The sequence below is a fragment of the Panthera tigris genome, chromosome D3 (assembly GCF_018350195.1).
Source record: "Panthera tigris isolate Pti1 chromosome D3, P.tigris_Pti1_mat1.1, whole genome shotgun sequence".
Lineage (NCBI taxonomy): Eukaryota > Metazoa > Chordata > Mammalia > Carnivora > Felidae > Panthera > Panthera tigris.
In genome coordinates this window covers 57616978-57641876 of record NC_056671.1, presented here as the reverse complement: position 1 = coordinate 57641876, position 24899 = coordinate 57616978, and the positions used below count along the sequence as shown (strand labels likewise).

At 46.4% G+C, this 24899-nt stretch overlaps 1 protein-coding gene across 1 annotated transcript in view; it reads right to left on the bottom strand.

Annotated features, from left to right (window-relative positions):
- Positions 1–24899, bottom strand: part of FHOD3 (formin homology 2 domain containing 3) — a 469133-nt gene that overhangs the window by 13336 nt on the left and 430898 nt on the right. Inside the window, 5 exon segments of the mRNA XM_042961930.1 lie at positions 4496–4670; positions 11376–11568; positions 17962–18152; positions 22687–22848; positions 23536–23655. Of these exon segments, the coding sequence (XP_042817864.1) occupies positions 4496–4670; positions 11376–11568; positions 17962–18152; positions 22687–22848; positions 23536–23655 (841 nt within the window).

Here is a 24899-nt window from a genome sequence, read left to right as displayed (position 1 = left end):
TGAAGTATTATAGACTATGATAGCACTGTATCACTTTGACTTCATTTTTAAAAATATGTGAGTTGATAATTTAGACTTGCTGAATCACAATGTTGTACACCTGAAACTAACGTAATGCTGTATATCAACTACACTTCAGTTAAAAAAAAAAAACAACAATGTAAAGCATAGTTTGAAAGATAACACTGTAATTTATTTTTCCCCTTAAAAACCTAACCTAAAGAAATAGTCTAAAAGGGAAATAATTACATCAAAATAGAGTGTGATACAAGTTTGCCTTTGTTTCTGAAATAATTTCCCTGGATATAGACTTCTAGGTTTAAAGCTTTTCTTTCTGGCGGTTTGAAGATGTCATTTCTCTTTCTTCTAACTTCCAAGGCTTCTGTTAACAGTGAGCCCTCATCCTGACTGTCATATTTTAGAAGGTAATCTATCTTTTCCCTTTGGTTTTTTAAAAGAGTTTATCTTTATCTTTGGTTTTCTTGCAGTCTGCCTACATTGTATGACATATGCTTTCCTCTTTATTTATTCTCCTTGAATTTGCTAAGTTTCTTAAATGTGGGGGCTGATACCTATCATCAGCTCTGGGAAATTCTCAGCCATGACCTTGTCAATTATTGCTTCTTATCCATCTCTTCCTGCTGTTCCCATTATACATAGGTTACACCATTGGACTGTGTGCCTCATTCCTCTTACATTTTGTTCTGCTCTTCCCATTGTTTTCCTATGCTTCACTTTGTACATTTTCTAATAACTCATCTGTGAAGTCATTAATCCTTTCTTTTGCTGGGATGAGTCTGCTCTTAAACCCACTCAACGAGTTCTTTATTTCAGACATTTCTTTTGCAGTTCTTAAATGTCCATTCAATTATTTTTTTTAATAAATTCCAATTTTCTGTTGCAAGTGTCCACCTTTTAATCAATTTGTCTATATTTTCCTTTGTGTTCTTTAACATTCGGAATGGTTCAACCCTGGCTGCAAATTTCAACATCCGGATCACCTGTGGATCTGCTGCTAGTGTTTCCTTTTCCTTGTCGGGCACATTTTCTTATTCTCTTGCCTTGTAATTTGGACTCTGCACTGGACTTTGTGTACAGAAGGATGCAGACACTGGAGTCCATGTTATTTCCCCCAGCCTTCGCTCTTTTCTGTTAAGCAGACATGGTGAAGAACGGAATGAGGTCGGGACCAGACTGTAGTTTTAGTGAAGAATCAGTCCACCTCTGTGTTTAAATATCTGTATGTATTTGTTGAAGGTGCTTACTCAAGCTCGTCTTTGTTTCCTCAGCCCTTCAAGGCTACAGGAGATTTCCTCCAACTTTTCTGACCCAGCCTCCCCCTCATCATGCTGCCCCAGCACTTAGCAAATGTCTCATGGAGAAAACGTCCTGGAGTTTGGAGACCCTCTACTTCCAAACCCTTATGCCAACTCACGTAGCTATTAGACATTTGGCTGACTTCTCTCTACTATTTGAGTCTCTCTGCCCACGGTAGGCCCAGTTTTTGGCTCTGTGTCCAGATTTGGCAAATGGTCCTAAGGAGGGGCTCTCAGCTCATCTACAATTCTAGTTTGTCTAGTCCTCTTTCCCTTACCAGTTTGCTGATATCTTTTAAAAGAAAGCTTCTGCCACTGTATTAAAACAAATTCTAGTTGTCTGAGCAGGAGTGGTGCTCTGACCCTCCCTACTATGTGCCATCTGGAAGCAGAAGTCCCTGAATGTGCAGAGAAACTGAACAGTCTTCCTTTCTCATCTCTTTCTCTCTTAAAATTTGCAGCCTGTTATGTTCCATTAGACAAACTAGGCTCCATCTCCGCAGATGGCTTCCATCGAGCTACCCTTGCAGCCACCCAGGTATAGGGCTCCAGACCCTTGATGGCTGTGGTCAACTCCATGCAGCCATTGACACTCCCCTTCATCTTCCTGGTGGCCACGTGCAGGCCAGGACACAAAGCCTGCAAGAGCTGCTGGGCCCAGAGAGTCTAGACTCATCCGTGGGATGTCTTAGGTCGTTTTGAGTACCACAGATATAAGTGATTCCCTTCCACACACCCCACCACACCGCAAAGCTGTTTTATTTACTCTTATCCTTGTTTTACACTTCATAAAAGCAGCATTGAGAAGGATAGTCTCTACTGATATGCCTCTAATGCTACTACCTTCTTCACCATCTCACATTCAACACTTTTTTTCTCTCTTCTTAGATTCTTTCTTGTATATACATTCTTCCTCTGTGTCGCTACTTGGCTTTTCTGAGAAATGGAGGACCTTTTATAAATAGCACTGGCCAAGTGGAGGATACCTCTCCTTCCTCACAGAAAATCAGACAATCAGAACATACCCCATAAAGTGCTCAGGGCTGTGGTTGTTCACAGCTGTGTCTTTCTGCTGTTGGTTACCAAAAGGCAGCCCTTTCATTGCTACAGCAGAATATTCATATATTCATTTATTTTCTCCTAATTCCATATCCAAGACTACCTAGAAGACAGGGGGTTTGGAAAAACCAAATCCCAGAGAACCCAATCTTTGATTCTTTGATGTAATCATAGTATATGAAGTATTTGAGGTATAGTTTGGGAATCAAGGTTGTAGTAGAAGATATGACTTTCCTGCTTTGCTGTCTGTGTCTCAGGATACCACTGGGGCAAGGGTGGAGGGAGACAGCCCTTTTTCTGGCATATTCTTAGCTGCATATCAAAGTAAAACCCCTGCAAAAAGGGTAAAAACCAAAGTCCAACATTAAGAAACAGACAAAGGAGCTAGAGTGATATTGAACTCACATGAAGTAAGAAAAACATGTGGTAATTTTGTAAAAATCCTGAAGTGCAGCTCCCCTAGGGAATCCCACATATGCCTTAGGGACCTGGAACCCTGCCTGGAAGCCCTTTCAAGACTCCTCCTTGGATGGCAGCTTATGGTCCTTGGGTTGACAAGAAGTTCCAAGAAACCAAATGTAATGTGTGACCCATTTTCTTCTAAAGAAAACTTGAAACTGCATTTACTTTGTCTCTTATGTCAAAGTTCTTGTTACTATCATTACTATTTTTTTCTTACATTTAACAGGGTTGACAACAGCAAAATTCCAAAAACACAAAGCCAATTAGAAGTCACTGAAGGGCCTTCTCAGGGGTGTCTCCAGCTCACAACTCTACTTTGTAGCTGCCATCTATCATCCTGTGAGTCTCAATGTTCTCCAGAGTCTGGGAGGATGCCTGACGGGCATCGCATGCACGCATTTCCTTACCGAGTTTTCGTGATGTGGAAGCCAACCCACAACCCAGTTTTCCTGGCCTGTTCTATTTTTTGCCCCTCTCTAATTACTACTAGAACTGCTCTCAGGTGCCAGAGCACCCCAGTTTGGACAATAAATGATATGCTTTCTGTTAGTTGTTTGCAGTGTATGTGTGAAGCAAACACCAAGAGGAAAGACAGCCTGTCCGTCAGGAGCTCATTCTCTTTAGTGATAAAGTTTGTAATCTTTAGGCAGCCTGAAGGGGGGTGCTCAGGAGCACAGGGGAGGAAGGATGGGCCCAGTGAGTTGAGGAGGACGAAGGAGGAGGCGGATTCTGGAGGTGAAGGGGGGCTGGACAGGCAGAGGAAAAGGGGACAGCATGAACAGCAGAGGGGGCTAAGGGAGATGCGGGTGCAGAGAAGGGTGGTGCCCAGTGGGAGGGCCAGTGAGTGCCAAGTGTGGGAGACAAGCTGAGACCAGGGGCCTGAAGCGACAGGGGCCTGAAGCGACAGCATGAACAGTGTGGGCCACGTCTTGCAGGCAGTGAGGAAAGCGAGGAGGGGATCACATGGTGTCAGACTAGACTAGGGGACACCAGTAAACATTCTCAGACGAAAAATGCACCTCATTCTTAATTACAATAAAATATCCCTTCCAACTTATGAAACGAATCTGGAAACTCTTATCTGTCTTTACCATCTTCAGTTTTCATCGCTTCATTGCCTCTAAAGATTGAAAAAGGCAAAAAAGGGATAGTGCTTTCATCCGGGGGCCGGCACACTTCTTCTACACGGGCCAGCTCATGAAAACTTTAGGCTGTAGGGTCCTCACAGTCTCTCCCACCACCACTCAGCCAGGCCACGGCTGCCTTCAGGTGCCACAGACAGCACACCAATGGGTACACTTGGCAGTGTCCTAGAGAAAACCTCATTTACAAAATACTCCGCTGGCTGCATTTGGTAGTTTCCTGCCCCCCCACCCCGCCGGCTTTAACCCATAAGGATTCATTCATAATAATAACTCCTCTTGTGTGAATTCAGTTTTACCTCTGGGAGGATTGGTCTTTGAGACGAAGCACTACAGTGGGTCACAAACGTGTGCGTGAAGGAACGTGTGTGGTCAGCACTGGAGGTCCCGGGGAGTCGGAGGCCCTGAGCAGATACTTCCTGGGCCCAGTAACCTGTACCCTTGTGCTGGGAACCGGGTCCCCGCGGGTGGTCATCTGGGGAACCCCCCCTCAACTGCCTCCGGCCCAGGAGTTACCTCGGCTCACTCGGCTGCGTGTGCGGACGCCCAGCACCGGGGTGGCGTCCTCCACGGCGGGCGACGAGGTCTTCAGCACGGCCTTCATGTTCTCGTGCTCCGTGGCGTCCTCTGCGTAGCTCAGGCCCTGCGGCTGGCTCAGAGGCGCCGGAGAGCTGCTGGAGAACTTGCCGGACTACGAGACCAAAGTAGGGGTGAGGGGCTGAGGTGACTCCCCAAAACACCAACTCAAGCCCACAAAACATTTCGTTGAGGAAAACCTCCCTCTTCGTTGTTTGTGTGCATTCTGCAGATGCATTCGCTAGGGCAGTCACTGAGGTTGTCAATGAGCCAGTGACATCCATCCATGTATGCCCCAAGTTCTCTGACCAGAAAGAAAAACCATGGTCCCAGAAGGGCCACACCTGGCCCTCCCCTCTCCAGGCTCTCCCGGCCCACTGCAGATTCCCTCGGTGGCTGCCTGCTAGGGATGACTGACATCAACCCTGGGAAGCACTCAGAAACCACATCTGTTTCCAACCCCAAAGCCCTGATGTGAGAATTCAAATATGCCCCGTTAATCACATTATCGAGTTGTTTTTTAATTTACCACCAGAATGCAGTTAAAATTTTCTTATCTACCACTTATGACGGTTTAAAACGTGGGACTCAGTCACACAATCATACCACGGTAAGCGATAGGTAGAATCTTTCCAGATCTAGTCCCATCTCACTTTGCAGAGAAGGAAACTGAAGATTCAGTGACATGCCAAAGACCCCAAGGGAATCAGCTGCAGGGCCCAGACCCGAACACGACACAGAAATTCATGCCGAAACTGAGTTGGACAACACTCGCTACTTCTGGCCGTGTCAGAAATGTAGTTGTTCGAACATGCAGTACATGTACGTGGTGAAATTCTCTAATTGTAGCTGAGCAAAGAATCAGGGTTTAGATGTTTTAAAAGAGGTATGCTAGAACACTGGGCCATATGTACACAAGGGCAAACATCTGGAGGAGAAACAAAGTCAGTCAGACTAATGTTTGCAAAGAGCAGCTCTACAGATTCCTGGCTTCCTCTTGTCATCGAGTGTCTCAGCCATGGCAGCAGAGCCCAGGACTCGTCTGCTCGTGCCATCTGCACTGCTCCCTCCTCATCTCCCAGGGCCCATCAGCCCTGACTTGGTCTCTGGTTCTCCCATCTGCACCGGAACCAGGGAGAGGAGCCCCGTCATCCCACCCCTGCACACGTGAATCCCAACGAACCCGATGGATTCCGGCTGAGAAAATAGACACAAGTCAAAGGCTGCCCATGAGAGGGGACTGCTTTCGTGGCCACTATCCCACTTCCTGTTTGGCTTTAGGGATCTTTCTACGGTTATTCTAGAATCCAGTTCTCATATTTGAGTTGCCAAAAGGCTCAGACAGGGGGCTGGAGGGTAAATTCCCTGTCCACTTCTCCAATATTGGAGAGTATCTCCAATATTAGAACTTGGCCATTCCTGACAGGGCCTGGGACTCAGGCACAGCTTGGAAAATGCAGGTAACCCTTGATTCCTGGCATACACAGCATGATGAGAACCCATGTCAGGAGGTTAGTGATCACACGAAAGCAACCAGAAAACAACCATGCATGGTTTAGAGCACTGAATGGTGCTGATGCCTCATGCCGCTTATGTTAAGTTAGACTCTACAGCACGCCTGGGAAGGCCAAATGTGGCATTCTTCATGTTTATCAACAGTCCTACCTCCACTTCATCCTCTTCGTCAGTCTGCCCGAGAGGACAGGACAGGATGGAAAAGACAGAAGGGATTCTTAGACGGTGCAGAAGTCAGCAAAGATGAGAGCATCTCAATGTCATAGCAAATTCCAAATACAGAAACTGGCCATCAAAACCGGGGTGCGCCCTCCTGATTTGGGAACTGCCAGGCCCTGACTGCACAACCCTCCTGCCCTCGTCCAGACATTCCCTCTGTGAGCCCCAAGGCCAGTTCTGACCAAAGTCAGGAGGAATCTGTGGGGCTCCAGACCAACCTCCTGAGGCCGCCCAAGGGCTGATAGCCAGCATACCTGGTTTCCAGACAATTAAGATCTGACTCCCAGCTCTGTGGCCTGCTATTCAGCTGGCCATGTCCTGTGGAACCCACCACAACCTGCCGGTCACCAGGGCCCTCCGGAAGTGGACGAGCCTCCATCTGCCCAATGCTCTCTGCCAGCTACTGTCCTCCCTCTCATCCCGAATGCCAGAGCCCTCCCCACCTAGGCTGCCAGGTCCTTCCACACACAGGGAAGGCAGAACACACAGAACAACCGCCCAAGTAGAATGGGTCCTGTTACCCTTTCCTCCGAAACATGAAACTCAGTTCTTCTAAAACTCTTACCTGCCCCTCATGGAGGCTTTCTGAGCTGACACGCCAAACTTTTAATTTTCACCAGATAAACTTCTTTAAGTAACTTTTAAATAAAATATCTTTTTTAAAAGATAAACTGAGGGCAGGGGAACCTGAGTGGCTCAGTTAATTAAGCGCCAACTTCAGCTCAGGCCATACCTCGTGCTTCGTGAGTTCGAGCCCTGTGTCAGGCTCTGTGCTGACAGCTCAGAGCCTGGAGCCTGCTTCGGATTCTGTGTCTCCCTCTCTCTCTGCCCCTCCCCCACTCATGTGCATGCTCTCTCTCCTTCTCTCTCAAAAATAAACATTAAACAAAATTAAAAAAAAAAAAAGACAAACTGAAGGTGAAAGTCATGCCCATCTCTTGATTTTAGATTAAACACACCCTCGATTTAACCTATTTCCACTGAGGTTACAAGACCAGGCCCACAGATCAGACACAAGGATTTTTTTTTTTAATATATATAATTTATTGTCAGATTGGTTTCCATACAACACCCAGTGCTCATCCCAACAGGTGCCCTCCTCAATGCCCATCACCCACTTTCCCCTCTTCCCCATCCCCCCATCAACCCTCAGTTTGTTCTCTGTATTTAAGATTCTCTTATGGTTTGCCTCTTTCCCTCTGTGTAACTTTTTTTCCCCCTTCTCCTCCCTCCTGGTCTTCTATTAAGTTTCTCAGGATCCACATAAGAGTGAAAACATGGTATCTGTTTTTCTCTGACTTATTTCACTTAGCATAATACTCTCCAGTTCTATCCACGTTGCTACAAATGGCCAGATTCCAATCTTTCTCATTGCCAAGTAGTACTCCATTGTATATATAAACCACATCTTCATTTTTTTTTTAACATTTATTTATTTTTGAGACAGAGAGAGACAGAGCATGAACGGGGGAGGGTCAGAGAGAGAGGGAAACACAGAATCCGAAACAGGCTCCAGGCTCTGAGGGGTCAGCACAGAGCCGGATGTGGGGCTTGAACTCACGGACCGTGAGATCATGACCTGAGCTGAAGTCGGACACTTAACCGACTGAGCCACCCAGGCGCCCCAAACCACATCTTCTTTATCCATTCATCAGCTGATGGACATTTAGGCTCTTTCCATAATTTGGCTATTATTGAAAGTGCTGCTATAAATATTGGGGTACAAGTGCCCCTATGTGTCAGCACTCCTGCTTCCCTCAGACACAAGGCTTTTGAGAACAGACTAAACTTTCAGCAGCTGAAATGACAAAATGCTTCTGATTCATCAAGTTCCACACCATCCCCAGGCAAATGGCACCACACTCAGAGATAAGAGTCCTGCTCTATTTTTATTTCTAGTTTAGAGCTTATTATTTTACCAGGATGATTGGCATTTTCTCATCATTAGCACATGTATAAGGTGTTACCTATACAGAATCTCGAGCCCTCTCAACATCCCCCAAAGTAACTAGCATTCTCTTTTTCTAGAAGAGGAAGCTGGGGTTAATGGAGGATAAATGTCTGTGAAACTGAAGGAAACATTTAAAATAGGAAGCCAGAAGGGGAAGCTCTCATGCCTTAATGCTGTCATCAATTGCAGCCACCAACAGGAAGAAGCCTACCTTAGCACCCCAGCAAGAGGGATGAAGATTTCCTTCTTGCCTGGCAACAGCCCAGCCAATGAGAGACTACCACAACTCAGCCAATGAGAAACCACCACCACCCCGAACTCTCACTTTTTTTCTAATGGACTTTTCATTGGAAGTAGCCTCTCCCAATTTCCTCTTTTGTCTATAAAGTAGCATTCCTTTCCTTTGTTTTCTGGACTTGCCCTATGGTTTTGTCATAGCTTACATGTCCCAAATTGCAATTCTGCTGCCATTCCCAAATAAACCCATTTTGTTGCTAAAATAACTGGCTGGTTCATTTTCAAGACCTCCCCACTGTCCCCGGATGTGGAGGTCATGGGACTGATAGCCTGAGTTCTTGCTGCCCATCTTGAGTATGATGACAGTAGATGGGCCACCGCAGTCTTGTGCTGCCTTGTCTATGTCACCATTTTGTCTAGAACTACTTCAGGGAACAAGGAGGAGGAACTATTTAATTTAATATTGACCCTTAGCTGGGAGGACTCCTGGATTTTGAGAAAGGAAGCCTTTTTCATTTTAGAAACAGAGAAAGAAGAGGAGGGACAGGCACACAAGGACAGATACAGAGCTGACTCTAAACACAGGGTCTTCAGATTTTACCCAGATTTCACTCTATCTTGGAAAATAATTGCTTTTTCAGGGCACCTAGGTGGCTCAGTTGGCTAAGTGTCCGACTCTTGATTTTGGCTCAGGTCGTGATCTCACGGTTCATGAGATTGAGCCCTGCGTCGAGCTCTGTGCATGGTGCAGAGCTTGCCTGAGAGTCTCTCTCTTCCTCTCTCTGCCCCTTCCACATGCGCTCTCTCGCTCTCTCAAAATAAACAAACATTAAAAAAAGTTTTTCCGCCAAATCATGTCTGTTTGACTGCTACCACTTCCACCTTCATTTTACCCAGAATCTTTATTAAAAATGATTTACTACATAGTTTTCTCTAAAAATCATTTACAGCCCTACTGTTCAGGGACTCAGTCTATCGCCTATGTTTTTAGTAGTGTAAGTTGTGTATATGTTGTTTTCTAACCAGATCATGAGGATACCCTTGGGGTATAGCTTGTCTTTTATTGCAGTCACATCTTCCTTAGTGCCCAGTGCAGTGCTGGGCACATAAGTGAGAATTGAGAAAAGAAGCTATACACTTTGCCTTAAGTGACAATATCCTAGTTTTCCAGCAGATGGCAGTCTTTGTACGTGGATGATGCCACTCTGACCAGTGAAAACGGACTATGTTGAGGATGAAGCCTGTACAGCCCACATTTTAATGGAAATTTAAATATTTTTGAATCAAACTGCAGAAACATTTACCCATTTATAAATAGGCAAGCTGAATGTTTTCGGAGAAGGACAGAATTAAAAAATTAGTGGGATCTGTAAAAAAAAAAAATCTCAAAAATTTGGCAAGAAATTATCATGTGTTTTTGTAACTATAAGCATATTGGGCTTGTATTTTTCACCCTCCAATGTGTCTCATTTCCACAAAAGCAAGTAAGCCCCTTTTAAACTTTTAAAAATAACACCGTGGAATGCAAAGTGGGCCACAGTTTGCCCAAATGGATTCAGTTTGCTTCCTGTTGCTGTCCTCTGGGAGGCTAAACATCCTATTGAACCCAGATTTCAGGAGAGGAGAAGGAAAACTCTCAGTGATGGCACTGGCATTCAGAACTGCCAGGGGGCTGCACAGAGGACTCCCTCCACAGACAAGTGAACTAAGCACTCTTTAAGGGTCAAGAAAATTCCAAGGGAACAAGGAGTTTGGGTGAGGGGATTAGTCCCTGGTGGTCCGCAAAACTGCCATAAAATGACAACATTTCTAAGATGATGGATTCGGTCGCCATATAAATGTCAGATCCCTCAAGAATGTGGACAGGAATCGTGTGCACTCCGTTTTTCCCACAACACACACACCCATCGGGGCGCAGAAGGTAGCCTGGGGTCTTCTTAACTGCTTTTATTCCTCCCTAAAGAAATATGTCTGACTGGAGTTGCACTGAGAATTGCAACCCCCAGGACGATGACACTCCCTATTGCTTGGTCCTTTACCCGCTCCATCCTCTGTGTCACAGAGCCAGTGTGCTTCTCGAGTCCATGCACAGATGGGATCAATTTCATAAAGACACATCAGAAAGAGACACCTGCATGGTATGTCTTTGTCTCTGGCTTCTTCACACATCCCTTTCCCCTCTACTTCTAGAACATCTCCCATCTGAATGCCCATGGCACCCGGGACCTGGGGGGCTCAGGGCTGAGGTGGGAGAGAGAAGCCCAGGAGGGAGGCAAGCATGTAAGTGTGCAGAGGCTCCCCCACCCCCCGACCGCCCCCGAGGGGCTAAAGGGAACTCCTGTTGGATTCACTGTTGTCCAGATTTCTTCCCACCTGAATATCCTCTGACTCAAGGGACTGCCAGGAAGCCCTCAGATTATGTCTTTGACCAACCTCACCAATTATTTCTCTATTCAGAGGCCTAGAATGGGTTGTCCATGGGTCAACTGGTTGGTTGCACATAGCATCGTTATGATGATGAAACTCCTGAATCAACTCCCAAATCAGTAGTATACCTGTCTTCCTATGATAAGTGGCATCATCATTTAACTGTTTTCTTTTTTTCCACTTTTACCCACATCCCAGAGGTTGAAGAATCAAGCCTTTAATGACACCACATCCCACAACACCCCAATATGGGTTAAAGTCCCTCCACCAGCCACACATCCTTAATTTACATGTATTAGTCCCACGTACGTTATATAGATTTTCGCAGAAATAGTAGAGGAATAGTTTACAAGCACTTTTTAAAAGATGGACATTTTTTTCACAGTGGGGGGGGAGTGGGGAGCACAGCTCCCAAACTTCGGGGAGATTTTATGGTTGATCTACTTTCACAATAAATGACATGAAACTTACATCGGTGATCATCTTCCCTCTGGTCTTATTTCTTTCTCTGTGGTTGGCCCGTTTCTGTTTCTGCTGCAAAACCCTTTCCCTGGTGGTGCGATACTCCAGTGCAAATTCACTAAGGATCCTGCAGAACTTGTTTATGTTCACTTCCCGAATCGCGTAAGGTGGGTGGCCCATAAAGAGCAAAAAGGAATGGAACCTGCGATAAAACACACGATAATGGTGATGGCTTCAGTTTTAAAGAACAAAAACCTACGGTCTCAAAACTTTCAGTAAGAAACCAACCAGGCAGGCATCGTGCTTCGTTCCTCGGGCTTTGGGGTTGAAGAGACTTGAGTGAAAAATGCAACCAGAAGTCAAGTTCAACTCGCTTTCTCGCTGAAGGAGGATGTCTAGGTGTTAGGATTTTAGGAGATTACTGTTTTCCTTTTGCTTATCAGTGTTTTAATGCTTTTCTAAAATGTGTACGCAAATCTTTCGTAAGAGAGAGGATGAAGCACTGTCTTAAAGAAAAGACTGCAGTTTCTAGATTATGCAGGAACTGAATAAGGAATAAGGGAATATTGCTTAGTGATTCCTCGATGACCTGCTTTCACAACAACTGGAACACACATGATCACATGAGTTGTCAACAGATGGTTTGTAAAAATGCTGATAAAATTTTTTGTGAGTAAATATTCTGAAATATTTTCTCATGATATCATATACAATCTTAATTTTATTAGGAAGCACCAAACAAGCAGCACAAAATAAATTTCAGCTATTTAACTTCTAAATTAAAAATTAGTGGATTTTAGTGACTTAGCAATTTTGTAAGGAAATTAAATAAGCAAACATGTACACGATTTTTAGTTATCCGGAAATGAGAAAGAAGATACGAGAAGACAGAGGGACATTTTTATGTAGAGTAACAGTATTATATAAAGGATACCACTATTTATGGACAACTACTTTGGATTTTGATCATTCTAATTTTTACTGTATGAATAGAGGTTTTGATTGGTTTTCAAATGAGAGAAATTGGCTTATTCCTTATGTGAAAAATAATAAAACATACAACTTGTAATTAAAGGGGCTGAAAAAATGTTTACTACCAGAGAATTTAGCTACACCTATAAAGCTGTTGGAGGAAAAACAAATTGTAAGTTTTCATGACTTTGGATTAGCCAATGATTTCTTTCTTATATGTGACACTGACACCATCAGCAACCAAAGAAAAACACAGATAAACTGGACTTAATCAAAACTAAACACTTCTTTAAAAATGTTTATTTATTTTGAGAGAGAGAGCACGAGTGGGAGAGGGGCAGAGAGAGAGAGGGTGAGAAAGGGAATCCCAAGCAGGCTCTGTGCTGTGAGCACAGAGCCTGATGCAGGGCTTGATCCCACAAACTGTGGGATCATGACCTGAGCCACAATCGAGAGTCAGACCCCCAAGTGACTAAGCCACCCAGGTGCCCCCCCCAATTAAACATTTTTGTGTGTCAAAGGACACCATCGAGAGTGAAAAGACAACCCACAAAGTGGAGAAAATATTTGCAAATCATGTCTGATAAGAGATTTGTATCCAGAATATATACAGAAATCTTACGACCCAACACTGAAAAGACAAATGAAATATGGACAAAGGATCTGAATAGACATTTCTCCAAAAAAAAGATACACAAATAGCTAATAAGTGCATAACACGGTGCTTGACATCATTACGCATTAGGGGAATGCCAACCCACACCACAAGGAGATGCCACTTAACACTCACTGGGATGGCTATAATAGAAACACACACAATAACAAGTGGTGGTGAAGGTGCAGAGAAGTTAGAGCCCTCAATCAGCAGCAGACGGGAACATAAAATGGCTCAGCTGCTTATGGAAAAGTCTGGCAGTTCCTAAAAACTTAAACATAGGGTTACCATATGACCCAGCACTTTTGCTCCTATATATATCCCCAAAAGAAATGAAAATATGTGCCCACAAAAAACCTCTACAGAAATGTTCACAGCAACATTAATCATAACAGCCAAAAAGTAAAAACGACTCAAACGTCCATCAATAAATGAACAAAATGTGGTCTATCCACACACGGTACCACATAACTGGCCCCACTTCCTGTCTCACCTCCAATGACCCCAGCTGCACTAGACTCCTCGAGATCCCTTGAACAAGCCTCGGACTCCAGGCGTGCTATGTGGACCCGGAGATGGCCGAGCTAAGAGTCTGCAGGGCCTGTGAAAGGGGCAGAGAGGCATTCCACTGGCAGGACCACAGGCTCTGAAAGGTGTTCACTCCTAGCCGTTCCCTCTCTCCCATCCTAAAGGATCCCGCCCCAAATATCACCTCCTCAGAGAAGCCTTCCCTGATGTATTTTGTAAAACAGCACCGTGTCACTTCCTGTCTCAATTATACTCTTAATTTTTCTTCCTGGCCCTTACTACTACCTGACATTATACACTGGCTGTATAATACATGATGTGTTGAGATAGGAAGGCGTGTGCAAGAAAAATCAAGGGGACAACCAGTATCTTTGATCGGTCCCATCATCCACCCTTTTCATCAAGTGTGCCACTGAGTAGAGGGTCTGGCCCAGGAAGGGGAAGGGTGGATCTGGGGGTACCAGGAAGCCAGTGAGGGTGTCACTTGTCTCTGTGCCGGCCAGCAAGGCCTTCCTCCGCACTTGCATCTGGGCCCCCGCACTCCAGCGCTCACCACAGCGTATACAGCTCAGCCTAACGGGTCTGCAGGAACTGAGTGAGGGGCTTGCAGGTGAGATGAGGCAGCTGGAGGGGCAGCACGAAGGGAAAGGGTAAGACGCAGATTCAGCCACGCAGAACGAGATTTTCTCAGCCAGGCAATGGTTTTGAAAGCTAAGTCTTACCTAAAGAGGACTAAGTTCTTTCATCTGCCCCGTTATCAAGAGGAGACCCACTGGACTAAGGGAGGGCCAGACAGCACAGGGAGGTGGAAGCACCTGTTTCTTTAGCTTCATGAATGAAGGAGCAGGGAAGGTGGGAGGCCCGATGTGCGTTCTCATCTCTCCCCAAGAAGGCCCTGCAGTGGGGAGAAGTCTGCCGAGAGGCTAAGGGGTGCCGAGGGCAAGAGGAACTTCTGTCCCACCAGGAGGCCCTGGTACGAAACAGAGAGTTCCGGGCCCAAACGGACCCCCCCCCCACACCCCCGGCAGAGAGGGAAGGGCAGCCTTGTAAGGTGAGGAAGCAATACGGTCTGGCCAGACTCACTGGCCCTCATGGATCCTGTGTGGTGGACAGTAGACCCTAGGGAACAGGGGGTACGAGCAGAGAGCCTGCGGGGTCTGAGGACACAAATGGAGCAGAGGGGAGACCTGATGAGCTGTCCTTTCAGCCCATCAGTCACACCAGGAGGTGCTGAGCAGAACTGCCCTGGCCTGTCCATGTGGGAGGCTAGTGAGTTTCCAGAGGGCTCTGTCGGAGAACCTATCCCCATCTTCACCACTGGGCTCTAGAAATCACTGGGCTTCCCCAAGGTCAACTTCAGGAGGGGTAGCTCGGAGGAGTCGAACTCTTGAAGTCCAAACATTCGGGAGACTAACAGTTTAGCTGCTTATCCTTTGACTAGGTCGGCAGACTGCTACCCAGCCAGGCAGTGGGTCATTGAGGAGGTGGGCTGAATGGCGAAATAAGCAAAAGTTATTTTGACTGTGCAGCTGAGCATCATCAGAATAGAACCGCAGCTCTGCTCCCTGCACAGGCTTGAGTTAATGCCCCAGAGACGGATGACCTTCATACTCGGGGAGCCTCAGAGCCGTGTCTGTGTCACCACTGTGTCTTTTAAAAAGGGCCCTATTAAATGAATTCCTAATTACACAGATAAAAATATAACTCTTACACACTTGCAGGTGAGGGAAAAAAATGAAGGCCTAGCTACTTCCAAGTTTCTGATCTGCAATATTTAGGCTGACCTGCAAGCGCATAAGGCACCTGTACCCACATCACCTAGGGTTCTAGTCCTTTCTGGGTCTCAGTTTCCTAAGCGTAAAGGGAACATATTAGACCACAGCAGTGTAGGCTATGCTCCTGGGAATGTTGGGAGCAAGGGAGGGAAAGAGGAAACACAGCCGCTGGGGCTCTCAGTCCCCCAGCGCCATTTCGACAAGATATTCCGGCTTTAATCAGTTCTACATATGGCCTTCCGGCTAACCACTTCATTCAAACCCAGGGTTCTATGGCTTAGATGCTTTGGCTTGGCCACTACCTGGACCTGCCCTTTAGCCCTGCCTCCCCGCGCGCGCGCGCGCACACACACACACACACACACACACACACACACACACACACACACACACCGCCTTTTTTTTTAAATGTTTATTTTTGAGAGACAGAGACAGAGTGCAAGTGGGGGAGGGGGAGAGAGAGGGAGACACAGAATCCGAAGCAGGCTCCAGGCTCCAAGCTGTCAGCACAGAGCCATGCTCTTTTACCACCCACAATAACTACGGTGGATTCCTAGCTCGTGCTGGTCATCCCGCATGGGATGGCCAACAGTGAGGAGACAGGGATCTAGGTCATGCAACAGCAACCATCATTTGGGTGACCAGCTTACCAGGGAGAATAGGACAACCAGGGCAAACTATATACATTTTACACATACACACACACACACACACACACACTAGCTTAAGGAATCACCAAAATGAGTTTTTACCTATCCAGGATAATATGGCTAATGTGATCAGGCATAATAGCTTTCCAAGACTTTCAGAAAATTACTCCCGTTTCATAACATTCCAAGTGGAAACTATTTGTTTATTTGAGTAGTTTTAAGTTGGAAATTGCTTGTATCACACAAAAGCAGGGAGGCCCGAAGCAGCTCATGTTCCCTGCCTCCACTTGCTCACTATGTTAAAAGCATGGTGTACTTTGAATTCACTAAGAAATTTGACCAAATCTCTGATAAGACCCTCCTCCCCAGAGGGCACTAAGAGGTCAAGGTGGAGTGCAGGGAGAGGGATTTACAACTAAATTCCAGAAGTACTGAGTAACGGATGGTCTTCAACCTGGAGGGAAGATTCTGTTCCCTATTCTTGTCTTGCCTAACATTTTTATTTTTTTAAGTTTATTTATTTTTGAGAGAGAGAGCGATCGAGCGAGAGAGCGCTCGCACAAGTGCGCCCAAGTGATAGGGAGGGGCAGAGAGAGGGAGAAAGAGAGAATCCCAAGCAGGCTCTGCACCATCAGCACAGAGCCCCACTCGGGGCTCAAACCCATGTACCCTGTGATCATGAGCTGAGCCAAATCAAGAGTTGGTTTTACCAACTAAGCCACCCAGGCGCCCTCTGTCTAACATTTGAAGACTACCACCACCTTGTTTGCCCTACAACAGCCTGGACCAAGACCCAGGAGGTACAATTCCCAAAGCAGCAAATGGCACAAGCCAGGCAAGAGCTCACATGCAGGCAAGACAATTAGGTTCCTGATGTTCTGGGTGGATTCAAAGAAAAGCTAAAAGATGAAAGAGAGGAAGAGGAAAAAAAATACATATATTATAAATATATATAAATATATATTATAAATAATATAAATAATAATAAAAAATAGGAAATGTACAGGGATAAATGAAAATATGGCCGATTTGCTTAAAAAGATAATAAAGTGCTCAGATAGAGGTCTGGGAGTGTGCCCAAGGGGCAGGTCTCTGGGAAAGGCCTGCAGTTGAGCTGGCTCCAAGGGGCTCTCTTAACAGAACCACAACGAGGCCTGTTTCAGAAGGTCTGTCACCAGAGCACCTGTTCCAGGGAGACCACAGCCTGTAGGTCCACAGGCTCAGTAGGCCCAGGACAGAGCATTCAGACCCTGAAGGCCCAGATGAGAAGCCCACAACCGTACTCTGTGATATCGCAAAGAGAAGAGAGTGGTGGTGCGTGGTTAGAAATGCCCTGGCCCCGGAAGTCAGAAGACCCAGGTTCTGGTCCTGGTGCTGCCTCTGCTCACAACTGAGACAGCCCTGGACCCCGGCCAGCCTCCTTGTAGGCAAGAAAGGCCTGACACATCCCTGCACATCTTCCAGGTTCCTCTTGACTCCTGTGACCCTAAGGAAGGCTGGTGCAGAGGGTGGCACCCATTGGGGGGCCCAGGCCTCATCTAGGCGGGTGGCAGTGGAGCAGCCATTGGAGAATCAACAAGGGGAGAGTCTTAGAGGGCATGCTGCACGTTATATAGAGAAAGAGCTTTTCGAACGAGTCAGGCTGCCTTGTGACGACACGTGCTGTAAGTACACAGAACTGTTCAAGCAGCTGCAGGGATACAGGGGTCAGCTTGTCAAGGATCTTATAGATGCAGTTCCTACTCAAATGGGATGTGTGGATCACATGATCTCTAAGATTCCTTCCAACCTCAAAATTCAATGGCATCATATTCTTGGGTGTGTGTGTGTGTGTGTGTGTGTGTGTGTGTAAGAAAATTAAATACCCATGAAACAAACATGTACAAAGGTGTATTTTCTATGTAGCAAGGATTTACAGTACAATTTTTGGAACCTTAACCTTCAGATCTTGGTTTGTAGAATATTTTCAACATGCCATTTTACAGGTGTTTCCATTAGTTCCTTGATCTACTTACCTGTTAATTATTCTTCTATGGACAATCTTTAAAATTATAATTCGCTCTGCACAGTCTTTTAGGAACTCTGACATTCGTTGTTTTAAAACGGGTTTCATTTCATGTTTTGCAATTGCCTTGAGGTGATCCCATGAAGCTTTGCATCTTCTCTCCATCTGACATAAATTATCCTGAAGTTGATCAAAGTCAACCTGAAAATCAGAGAGAGAACATTACAAATGCGCTGAAACAACCAGACATCGACCTGAACCAGGAAAGTGAACTGCCTCCGGGAAGAAACAAACATCAAAACCGAATTTACATGTTCAAATACAAACATATTTATGGCCTAAAAAGTATCTACATGTGTATTTGTCATTATCTTGACATCAGATTATTTAGTGATAAAACTGTTCTCCAAAAGAACCCAATGCAAATATCATTCTTCCCCCCCCCCCCCCATATTTGGAAAGAAATCTTAGGAAAGTCTTTGGGAACTGTAAATTAAAACATGATATGAAGGAAGCCTAGTACAAGATGAACTGAGCAGATGTCTCATAAAATTTTTCAGAGGACTCTTGTTCTTCAGAGATGATTTTTCACTTAGGGTTATAGGAATACACCACTCATATCATACATGGATGGTTCTAATATGGTGGGGCCGGCTAAGGGGCAGGCAGCTTCTCTTCCCAGCTGGTCTTTTGTACACTGTGTGACAAATACTATTTATCCACCCATTCATTCATTCATCCCACACCCATGGAGAAAGCGGTATATGTCAGTTCCTATACCAGGCGCTAAGAACACCAAGACAAATGTTGACTGAGACCGAGATGCTGTTCTCGAGGAGGCTTATTGTATAAACAGGTGTACAGACCAAACCCTGAGGATGTGCAGAACCCACCAGGTGTGTGTGTGTGTGTGTGTGTGTGTGTGTGTGTGTGTGTGTGTTTGGGAGAGAGAGAGACATGCACACACAGCTCTTGTTGGCAGCTGGAAGCCATGTGTGCAAAGAACAGATGTGTCATAGCACCCACTATGCTCTTCAAGGAAGCGGGAACAGCTTGGCTTAACGGAGGTTGCCTCAACTCAGGCTTTCTAAAGTGATTCTTTTACTGAATTGCTAGACTAGAAATTACGTGAATTAAAGAGTCATGGAAAAAAATGCATTTGAGGGCATTTAATGGAGAGAGATACAAGACGGGGGAAACAAACGAGAAGGCTAGGAGGAGAGGCAGAAACAGATGAACCTAGGGAGGAGACCGAGGGCACAGAAGTAGATGCAGAGTGGGAGTAGGTGGGAAAAGGTGAACACAGGGCAAATCAAGGTCAGAAGGAGAAAGCAGATGCCTGGAGGTGAACCACCATTCTTAGATGATGGAGGTCAAGAGATGTGAGTGCCCAGGGCACTTGCGGGAGTGGTCCCGCTCTCCTTGAGACAATGGAAGAGATCAAGTCAAGGAAGGTCAATTCAATGAGGGGATCTTTCACCAGACAGGATAAAGCCTTGCTGAGCACAAGAGATGCCCTGGGGGCCAGGCAAGACATTGCAAGTCCTGGGTTTCTTGGGTGCTGAAGAGCCAAAAACAGAAGGCAAGTTTGGGCAGACTCAGGTAAGCAGGGGATTCATGGAACTTTGAGAAAAATGATTTGCTTGAAACCAAAGGAATTCTGGATCCAGATTAGATGACAGATTCTGGGTCTTAGTAGAGCTGAGAAAAAAAATATATCAGGTGTTCAGCTGAGAGGGGGGGAAAAAAGCAGATATAGAAAAGGACTAAATAGTTCAAAGAATAAGTCTAGCAAAGGATGACCTGGGACTGACAAGTAATGTCTAGGAGATTTTAAGGCAATTGTAATAGGTCTAACCATAATTCTCTGGATCTGTCCTCATTTGCATCTGGCAGGGCCCGGCTACACAATAAAATGACTTCAGTGCAGCTCAGATCTGCACTGAGCAGCCCTGTGCAGTCTGACCAGGTGACGCTTTAGCCCGTAAGGTGGGGGCAGAAGAAAGGAGCCTATTGCCGACAGGAGCCAGGTGGGAGGCTTGTGAGGAAGTGCCATTTCTGGGTTGGAGCTTAATGCAGCTTCTTTGGAGGGGGCTGGAAGGCTGCCTCATCTGGCTGGCCGCCTGCCTGGCCGAAGGCCTGTGAGGACACGCGACCTGAGCCTTCACAATTCCCTCACGACCTCCCATTCTGCTACTAGCTCCACTTTGCAGGGGAGAAACCGACGCACAGAGAGGTTAAGTAACTTGTGAGAGACCATGCAGCTGTAAGCAGTGGAATTGGGATCCGAACCCTCAATCTCTCTGGCTTTCTCTCAGAGTTTCTTCAGTCTAAGTTCTCAACCGGCATGCCTTACGCCTAGATTTGCCCCTTTAAAATTCCACCTCAGAGGGGCACCTGGGTGGCTCAGTCAGTCAAGCGTCCGACCTCAGCTCAGGTCATGATCTTATGGTTCCTGAGTTCAGGCCCCGCGTTGGCCTCTGTGCTGGCAGTTCAGAGCCTGGAGCCTGCTTCAGATTCTGCGTCTGCCTCTCTCTCTGCCCCTCCTCCACTCTCTGTCTCTACAACAAATAAACATTAAAAACATTTTTTTTTTTTTTTAATTCCACCTCAGTTAGAGAGCTGGACTTGTTGCCTTCTTGGAGAAGGAAGTCCTTGCCAGAAGACCTCTCCTGAGGATTGCTCCATAGGGGCCACTTGTGTCTGTAGGAAGACCTGTGAGCTGTGTTCTGAAGCAAAGTCAAACCTTAACAAGTCAGACTGGGATGCTGTGGGACGGCTCAGGGACACAGTCATCCTGCAGACGCCAGGGCAGTGTACCCCTTGGGGGTTGTAATGCTGAGGCCTGACGTGTGGCACCACAGGACAGAGTGAATGCAACTAGGGCTGAGGTTTCTTGAGCCTTATTTTGTACCGGTCCACGTAGAAGGATCCCTCAATACCCACAAAGGCTTTGGGAGTAAAGGCGGAGTAGCGGTAGATACCCTCTTGCAAGCCACAGAGAGTTGGGTCAATAGTCATCTCTAGTAATTGCCGAAGTTAATAGGTAAAATCTACCTGCACTTTTGGCCTGTGTAGCCAATCTTCAGACCAGAATAAGTTATTTAGTTTTTATTTAACTAATCACCAAGCATCCTTTGGAGAAGGCCTGATACTGAGGGGGGTGCTGGGGCAGTCACTGGGGGTCAGCCTGGTATCAGGACTCCTAGGCCAGGGCTACTTAGCTAGAAGCAGGCTCTACCTAGGAGAAGGCCCTGGGAAAGAACAAAGGACCACCTATAAAAAGGGAACCGATTTGATCTGTGTGGGTCCCGTAACAAGACCAAGATGACCCTAGCCACGCAGCAGACTCTGTCTCAGACAGAGGTGTTCCTAACAAACTGCCTTCTGAGAAGGTGCTCGTGGTGGGTGTCAGAACAGGGGTTGGAGGACCCCCTGTTGAGACACTCAGAGGGGCTTTTTGTCTTGGTTAGGATACTGAAGTAATATTTGTAAACACTTCAGAACAGTGCCTGGCACAGAGTAAACGCAGTAAGGCTGCCTGTGAAGTAAAGGAGTCTGTTCTTAGAAGCCTGTGGTCAGCTGTTGAGGCTGGGAGATCTCCGGCCATGCCTCCTTCTACCTCAAGGCAGGTGCACCATCAGGCCGGCCCAGGACCCCCTGCTCGCTGTACCCGGCAGCTGCCAGCCTGTGGCTCTGGAGGCAGGTGAAGGAGGGTCCCAGCCCCTGGGGCCCCACAGGCCAGTTCTGTGGGAGAAGGCAGAGAGAAGGAGTTCCGTGAAGGAGGCCTCAGCAAAGCCCCCTCCCCATGTGTCCCCTCTTCCCACTACTCTCTCTCTCCTCTTCTTACACTAGAGTCCAGTGTGTCCCAGAGCTAAAGGCTGTTCTGCTTTCAGCTCCTCAGCCTGTCCAGGTTGGGTTTCTAGAAGTTTCCTCCACACTGGTCTCTGACTCCTGTTGCCCTATTCAGCCCCTCCCCATGAGTTTCCTGTTGCTCCCAAGACCCTCACATCTCCCAGTTCTGCTGTGTTTGGGGTTCCTCTGGGGCTGGTCAGCCTCAGTGATGTTCCTGCAAGTGGGGGCCGCTGGGTGCCCAGCTACTGCAACTGTCTTTGTTCTAATAAACACAAGTTCATGAAGCTCTTTAGCTCTGCACTCAATTTAAGAGTCTGCAGCCGAGAGGCCAATGCTCTATACTATTTACAGCCCCATAAAAACGGTTCCCTCTGTGAAAGATCACAGGAATAGCTAATCTGTGTGTGTGTGTGTGGGGGGGGGGGGGGCAGCAGGGGGCCAGGTGTGCCCTGTTTCCTGGCTCCACGTTTCACAGCAGGGACCCATGGAAGTCTTAGCAGGAGCCAAATTGCATCTTTTTGACATTGTTGCCTGAGCTGGGAAGTTCGAGCAAGCTGGGAAGTTTTAAAGCTTGGGAGAATCCAGGCCTGGTGAGTAACACTGCTCAGCCGTGGATGTAGCAGTCAGGACTGGGATGGCAGGCTTGCCTCACATACCTCAGTAGCAAAGAATCTGATGGAGAACCAGAGATGGGAAAAGGATCTTAAAAGTCCATTACCAACAGCACGAGACAGGTCATATCCACAAACTCTAGAGCAAGGGTTGCAAGCAGCACTTGGACACTTTTACTTCATAGAACCTGTGCCCCTCAGAGATGACTGGCAAAGATCCGGGATCTGAGGGAGAGACACGGCCCACTCCTCTGGGCCCACAGACATACCTTGGCTGACCTGGTGACAGCCCCGATCTCCGAGTACAGATCAGAGCTGTCTGGGAAGTTTTCCACCACCATGGTGCACACGTGGTGGAGAAGTGACTGCTTGTGCACGGTGTCCTTGACTTCTGGAACCTTCTCGAGGTAGCTTAACTCAAACGCTTTGGCCTGTTTGGTGAACATTAAATAAAAGACAAGGAGCACAAGTTTTACACAGGCTCTTCGAAAGGCACAAATGGCTGGAATCAATGTCCTGTTGGAGTAGCCTAATATTTAGTTCCTCTGTGACTGGAGCTTCTCAGGCCACATGCTCCATTATCCTTAGCTGATCACACATAGACCAGCCATACTGAGCATGAAATGAACCTCTAGCCCTTTCCCAGACATGAGGTACCCTAGGCCTCTATGCCTAAATCAGAGTGCTGGGAGGCTGGGTCTCTGGCATCTGGGTATCTCAACTTTCTTTCTCTCTTTGCCCTCTACTTTGCTGCTTCCTGACCAAAGATAGGCCATTTTTTTTTAAAGTTTGTTTTATAATGTATATAAGTACAAACATTCAAGCAATAAGTTCGGGAAAAAAATGGGGGAGGAGGACAAAAGAAACTCTCTCCGATGTTATTTTGAGAGTAGCAATTTTTTTTTTCTAAGTTTTCCTATTTGTACAGCAAGATACAGGCTCAAATAAATAGGCCCTGATAAGTTTAGGACAAAATTCCTTCTAGATTTTCCAGCAATACAAAAGTTAACTTGTTCATCTGTGCTTTGGAGGACCAGAGGTACAACCTCCCTCAGCAAATGAAAGGCAGGAACTTTGTGACAAGGGAGGTAGGAGAATAAGGAATATAAAAGACTTACATTAGTTCCATTTAGAAAGTTCCCAATGGCTAAAAGAGTAGACAGGATAAAGCCCAAGGTTTTATTGTTCTCCAGTTGGTCTATTCCTTCCTTCAGATCCAAAAGTGGTTCTGCCACTTCCTTTCAATTAAAAAAAGTTGGAAGGTGATGATAAAGAATGGACATTTTGGCTTTACTTTGTTTTTGTGTTTTTAACTTTTGTACAAAGTAACCACAGCGGAGTTCTGGGTATAAGGCAATCCCATGTTATGAGCACATGCTCTTAAGTATGGAAGTGCCAACGGGCAGCAGGGAAGTCTAGTCCCCAAAGTCTCCCCAGTGGAGACCAAATGGGTACCTGTGGCTACTTGTGCTGGGGTGACAAATGCTCCATCTTCCGCTGTTCCTGCCCATCTGCCAAGCTCAGGCAGGACCCTTAGACCACACTCCCCTCTCATTCTCTCTTTTGACGATGGTTAACTTCTAGGACCCTCTTCCTTTGCATGTTCCTTCAGCATCTTCCACAGTCTTCCTCTCACCTTTCTCCTTCTAGGCAGATGGCACCAGAAACTGTCCCTCACTGTCCCCTGACCCCTCAGGTCTCCTAACCTCCCCTCTAGGACTCTATGGCTGATCACTTCTTAGCCTGGGCTACTTTCTAGAAGCCTACCATCCTCACTACTGCCACTGCCTTCCAAACACCCACTCTCAGACTTCCACACTGGTTTTGAGACCATGTCATGCCAAGTCGTCTCAGTCCTATGTCTCTTCATCCCTGCTTGATTCCTGAATGAATCCAAACACCATGGTCCCTCCTGAAGCCCCTACACTCACTGCCACCTATTTTTTCCTCAGCATAAGACCTTGCTGCCTCCTTTGTCAGAGGATGGAGACCACACAGCCTCTCTTCCTATGCTTTTAGTCTATCTCCTTTGGGCATTTCCTCTCAATTACGCTCATTCCAGCTCACCTTCCACCTCTTTCCTCTCTACTGGTTCCTTCTACTCAGCCTGTAAATTTCCCCAGTCCAGAGGACACCTGCTCCTTCTGCTTCCTACCCAGATGAGTCTCCCCATGCCTTCACTGTTAAGGCTCTTTCCTTCTGTTCTCCTCCAAATCTCTTGCACTGTTTCATTCTCAACTTCCTACAGAGATACTCTCTCAAAGTGACCCGATGCTGGCTAATCGCCACAGTCAATGACAGTTGAGGTGATTATTATCAGGTGGAAGGATTACAGGTCACTTTCTATATGGGCATTTCTACGTTTTCTAAATTTTCTACACTGAGTATATAGAGTCAAACATTGTTTATTTTTTTTTTACCAGTCACCTGATGCCCTCAAGCAAATGTCTCAGGCTGGTGCCAGGCAGACATTGGAGAATAA